The 6,000-nt window shown below is 42.9% G+C and overlaps 1 protein-coding gene across 3 annotated transcripts in view; it reads right to left on the bottom strand.

Annotated features, from left to right (window-relative positions):
• Positions 1 to 227: 227 nt before the first annotated feature.
• The window catches only part of LOC132824902 (ras association domain-containing protein 9-like), a 53,521-nt gene continuing 47,748 nt past the window's right edge, over positions 228 to 6,000 (bottom strand). Inside the window, exons 1-3 of one of the 3 annotated variants that reach the window (XR_009645723.1) lie at positions 5,713 to 5,797; positions 4,164 to 5,541; positions 228 to 2,736 (exon numbers count right to left, since the gene is read on the bottom strand). Coding sequence is in view for 1 of the 3 variants with exons in the window: in XM_060839752.1 (XP_060695735.1) it covers positions 4,269 to 5,498 (1,230 nt within the window). In the remaining 2 variants the exon portion in view is untranslated. Of the gene's footprint in view, positions 2,737 to 3,490; positions 5,542 to 5,712; positions 5,798 to 6,000 lie in introns of those variants that run through there. The other 2 variants (XR_009645724.1, XM_060839752.1) reach the window with 2 other exon arrangements.

The following is a 6,000-nucleotide window of genomic DNA, read 5'->3' as shown; positions in this document are numbered from 1 at the left end:
TTATCTGTTTGAACGTGTTTATTTTTGTTTAGTCAACACGACAATTACACAAGAAGTGTACAAAGAAAATCTCAATAAACTGATCACAAAAGTATAAAAGGAAGTAACATTTCCATGAAATGACAGAATACAAAAAGTTTGATTAACTTTTAAAACAAAGTCATACTAATTACAAATTGATTTCTTCACAGGGTGGAACATGAAAACACTCTAAGGAAGCTTTCAAAAAATATATTGTGAACATCATTAATGACCGTTCCATTTTATTATCTTTTATTATTTGTTATCTTATTCTGTGCCAACAGAGTATGAAGCTAGATGATCAATTTCTTATTACTTTTTCTGCAACATATCAATGAGCAAATATATTAAGTGCAGGAAGTTGTTAAGATGAAACAGAAATTTGTTAAAGAAACTTTAGGGTTGGGGTAATAAACTTTTGATTTTGAAAAAAGATAATTATCATTTTAAGTTTAATGCACAATAATTTGATCAAAATTCAGGCTTACCCAGCTGTACATTATAGAAAAATTCAAAATTCAAATATGCATTTGAAGTGCAAGTTTCATGTCAACTGGAAGAACAAGCACTAGTAACAAGCTAGTACAATAGACATTCTGGAATTTGCTATCGTTTGTTCTTTGTGACATGACTGAAAAACCTATTTGACACGTACAATGCACATTCCATCTCTTTGAAGTCCATTGCATATGAAGCTTATTTAAACCTTATGTTGTCACATTGGATTTTTGCCACGTTGGATTTTTGCCATGTTATTCTCGAAAATGATTTATTGACAATCAAGACCAAATAAGTTGAGACATACCAGAACACACTGGCCATCTATGTTAATTGTTGCGCTGAAAATTTTCATAAACCACAATTATTAAGTATGACAAAATTTCATCTCGAGTAGAAAGAGATCATAAAAAAGAACTCAAGTGTATGGTTGAATATATGATTTATCATCTCCAATGTGGAAAACACTCTGTAGACTTGACTGTTGCATCACCACTGATTCAACAGAACCTTCCTTTAAATTATTTGGCACATCTCATGCACAATTATTTGGAAGTAAACCAGGAGGCCAATGAAAAATAAACAATGCATTCTTCCTATTGTACAATACAGATGGGGAGTAACTTAACGGTTCAGTTAATGCAGTTATGAAAACTGACAACATTTTTAAAATCGCATTTACTGTAATTTGCTAGTTTATGTTCTCCTTGCATTTTCTAACACCATACTTACAACATGCTGTTTCCTGAAAATAGTTGGTGAAATTAGGTTGTTAAGATAAATGTCAATCAGCCATTGACAAAGGAGACCTGTATTGATCTGATTCATAATGTGAGCTCTATATTTTTGACAATTAATAATAAGGTGACTTTTAGTGCAGTAATATCAGTCACAAAGGTTGCTGGTGTAGTTTTTTTTTGTTAAATTGAGACATGTAAGTGAAGGCCAAACAGTGCAACACTGAAAGCATAAGTATAATGCAAGTAATCTTCATGTGAAGTAAATACAAAATGATCAAGAAACTCAGCAGGTCTGGCAGCGTCTGTGGAGAGAGAAACAGAGCCAACATTTTGAGTTCAAAGATTCTCCTCTGGAATGGAAGAGGAGTCTTTGGACTCAAAATGTACACCATTTCTCTCTCCATGTGATGCCATGCCTGCTAAGTGCCTTTGGCATTCTCTGTTTTTATTTCAGACGTCCAGCATCCCTAGTATTTTGTTTTTAACCATTATATGATACTGAACTTCAACTTTCACAGGCTGTAGATTGCACAAAGTAAGGCAAATGAAACAAATTTCATTTGCTTAATTTATGTTGTTAACTACATTTTAAGCTAAATCTGCAAAACACACCCTTACACATGTACTGAAGGACATTAAATACCTAACTTAGCATTGTTGAACCATCAATCTTTCTACTGAGCTCTTAAGGGCCAGGGAACTAGTATCGTTAAACATATCAGAAGATTGATCAACTTCAAACAAACTGTCAGGCTAATTTTTTGCAGCCAAATATACAGCTGGGGATTTAAACGCAATTAAATAAACTTAGGATAAGATAGCACCTGAAAATAATTGGATTAGCATAGCAACCCATGGCTCATTAATGTATTTTAGGAAATCTACTCTTCATTCTTGGTATGGTCTACATGTGACCCAATACCACTGCAGGATGTTTGGTTCTTCATTGTCCTTTAAAATGACCTGGTACGTCATTGTCAAGAAAGTGGCTCAGTACCACTTTCGTTCATAGGCAATTAAGGATGGGAAATAAATGCTGTTTTTTTAACAGCAATGCTGACATCTAAAACATATGATCACTTTTATATCAGTATATATAGAAAATCTGAATAATTACTCACAATTTGGAGAATTGAGTCTTTGACTAACAGAAGCATGGTTCCAAAGTAAAACTGAAAGATTTGACTGCTATTCAATTCAAGCCTGGCCAGTGGAGACTAGAACATGACATCCAAATAAAATGCTGACTTCAATTGCAACACTATCATCCAGATTCACTGCTGCAGTGGCAGTGTTGTTGTCTATCAGTCACAGTCTTGGGTTTATGCTCCACCTCAGACAACCTTGCTGACTGGAACCCGAAAACAGGTTAGATGTCCAGCAGAATACTTGAGTCCATTGTGTGGCTGCTCCTCTGCATTCTTGAAAGATTAGTGGGGCTCTTTAATGTTGGTTGCAGCTCATCCAGGAAAAGGTACTGTGAAGATAGGTGTTCAGAAGGAATGAAACTACTTGAGCCTACAAATGGCTACATACCTAAGATCATAATAGCATACAATTGATATCGTCACAATTGGGACATTTTAAAAAATTACTTCTGAAATCAATTAAGACAGAAATCTCTCGTTTCATCTTCAATAGCCTATTAAACATCACCTGGGTGGTATGAGCAAAGGAACGTCTGGTTGACACAATTGCATGATATTTACAGGAATAAAGGATTTGAGGTAAACTGATTCCAACTGGAGGAAAGCTGTCCTAGATTCTTACTAGCATGCAGTTTTGCCTACTTTTGCTTTCTTCTCTCAGCTCAACTGGTTCTTTGTGCTCAGGTGGTAAAAATGCAGCAGTTACTTTGGATATTAATACTATAAAAATGGAAAATAGCCTCATTTAAACCAATAAAATTATTATTGGTGTGTTATTATATGTTCTACACACTATTTCACTGTCTGACGTGGACATAAAATCCATGTTTGTACAGAAATCCATTGTTCATTTATATTTTGTTCTGGAAAATCCTGTTAACACATATTGCAGTCCTTACATGTAGTAATAGCATAATAGCAAAACTATTACCTTGTTCCACTTTAATAAATGCCAATTTGTTAAATTGTTCAACAAAATGAGTCTTAGCAACTTATTGTTTATTTTTGGTGCCTAGCCAAAAATAAGTCAGCATGTTAATATAAATCACTTAGTTTATTCTGACAAAAATCAGAAGTGGGCTGCAATATTAGTTAGCTGATATACTGTAAAGTATTTTGTACTGTACTAGTGAACTTTCATTATCCTCTGAATGTGTTTGCCCAAGATAAAGTGTGTCAGAAGAAACTGCAGTTAGGAACGGTGTACTGTTTGTAGATTAATCTTCAAACTATTATCATCCTAAACAATCAGAGATTCCCTGATTTGCATTTGCGACATCTTACACAATTAAGAAAAGGTGCGTTCAGAGAGCAATCTTCCCAGTCTGTTGTATGTCAGACGATCTGAATGGGGATAACTACAGGGGGTTTTATGCACTAACTCTGCAATGGTGTTGGCTAATTACTTTGATAACAGAATGTGTTGTGTTCTTTACATGCGAAACTTTTACTAGCAGTGGATTTTTGTTTTGAACGTAAAAAGGTGGGAAGAATTTGTTCAGGAATTGTCCAGTGTTTAGGAATCTTCTCTAATCTCTGGGGACAGCGTGTGGAACCAGAAAGCTTGTACTTTATTAACTATACCAACTTAACAACAGGGTTTCAGAATACTTTCTCAGCAATGTTTGTTTCAGAATACTATTAACGGTTTGCAGTTGGACAAGTCTCTCATCCCATCAAAACAGAACGGTACAAATTTCTGGACTGCGTTTAGTTTAAGTCACATACTCTCGGCATTTCTTCTGAAAAGACGCACCTAATATCTAAAGGATATGCAGGAGCTTTCACGCGTCGTGTCCCAGGAGTATTACTGTCCCTCCAGGTGCATTCATGAGGTAACAGAATCTAACCACAGGACAATTCAGAGATAGTTTTGCGGGGTGGGAAACACTCCGACACAGGGCGGTTCGGAGTCCTGGCTGTGGGTGGAGCTGATCCCCGTGTCCGAGTCGGTGTCGTTCACCTCCGAAGAGGCGAAGCCGCTCCCAGGCGGACATTTGACGAGTCCCTCGGCTGAGCCCTGGCACAGCCCGGGCGCTTCACCGCCGCTATCCTCCGCCACAACTGCCGCCGCCTCCTCCTCCTCGAGGCTCAGGCGCTCCAGCTGCCGCGCGAGGCGCTCGTATTCCTCCGCCTTCTCGCGCAGCTCAGCTTCTTGCTGCTGCAGCCTCTGCTGCACGTCCGCGAGACTCCGGCCGAGCTGCCGCGCGCGCCACGCGCTCCTCTCCAACTCGCCCTGCAGCCTGAGGTCGTCGGCGTCGTCCTCGCCGCCGCCCTCCTCCTCCTCCGGCCGCTCGGGGCCGCTGTCGGCGTGCCACAGTTGCTCGAGCTCGAGCTCCTCGCTCAGCCTCTGGACGGTGTCGCGGCGCCGCTCGAGCTCCTCCTCGAGCCGGCCAACCGCCTCGCTCCTCTCGAGGTACTCCTGGAGCTGCCCGCCCTCCACCAGGTAGGTCTCCTGCACGTAGTTCTGGCCGTCGCTCTGCACCCGCTCCGAGTGCAGGCGGCCCTCGAACCGCTCGATGTCGCCGTCCAGCTCCCGCAGCCGGCTCAGCTGCTGGCGGATGGTGTGGTCCTGCGAGACGATCAGGTGCGCCAGGGTCTCTATGCGCTCCCGGCCCTGCCTCAGCCGCTTCATCTTGGCCAGCTTCCTGAAGGCCTTCCTCACCATCCTCCTCTGCTTGTCCCGCGGCAGGTCCCGCACGGAGCGGGCGGCCGGGCGCCTCTCTGCCGGCTGGCCGTTGCTGCTGGGCACCACCTTGGCCTCGGCGCTGCGGAGGCCCGGCAGCGGCAGCCGGGCGTCCCACTTGACCAGGACGAAGCGCACGTTGCGCCGCTCCGGGCCCCAGGCCAGCCAGAGCCTGAGCAGCTTGGTGGCGGGCGGCAGCAGCCTCTCGAAGCCCCTCCACTTCTCGGCCAGGCAGTAATCCCGGGGCGGGGCGTGCAGCAGCCTGGTGTCCCCGGCGTGGGCGAGGTGATCCCGCAGCAGCGCTCTCACCACCTGGGCGCAGCTGGTCCTCTTGGTCAGGCCGCACACCACCTTCTCCTCCTGGCATACCCACACCGAGAGTTCGGCACCCTCCGGGGAACCCATCGCCCGGCTTCACACTTACAGTGGGGTTTGGTGGTGGTGAGATCTACAAAAAAAACCAGCCACGGACACTTTTGTTAGGAGCCACTCATCAGTGAAAATAATATATAACCGAGCCCCATTCCCACCGCTCTCCCAAAACACAAATACAAACCTGAAGCGAGATGAAATCATGTGGAAGCTTCTTTTTTAAAAAAGAAAGTTTTTAAAAACTCACCAACTCCCTGCAGGATGAAAACTTCCCTCCCTGTCCCAAGTCTGCATTGCTCTCTGACGATATTGCCTCTTCAACCCAAACAATATCTTCATTAGCTCCACCTCATCAAGTGATAGATATATTACAGCAGGGTTTCCCCATTAACTTGTTTGCCCCCAGATATCTCCCTCTGCATGTTGCCCGCACGCAACGTTATTTCCACACGTTCGGAATATTTACGTGCTTTTGAAAGTTGAGAAAAAACCCAAAACGCCTCAACCTCTAAACAACTTAAGTCTTGCACGTTCC

This window comes from Hemiscyllium ocellatum, chromosome 19, assembly GCF_020745735.1.
Source record: "Hemiscyllium ocellatum isolate sHemOce1 chromosome 19, sHemOce1.pat.X.cur, whole genome shotgun sequence".
Taxonomy (NCBI): Eukaryota; Metazoa; Chordata; class Chondrichthyes; order Orectolobiformes; family Hemiscylliidae; genus Hemiscyllium; species Hemiscyllium ocellatum.
The sequence above is the reverse complement of the archived record's forward strand: the minus strand, read 5'-3'. Positions and strand labels throughout refer to the sequence as shown.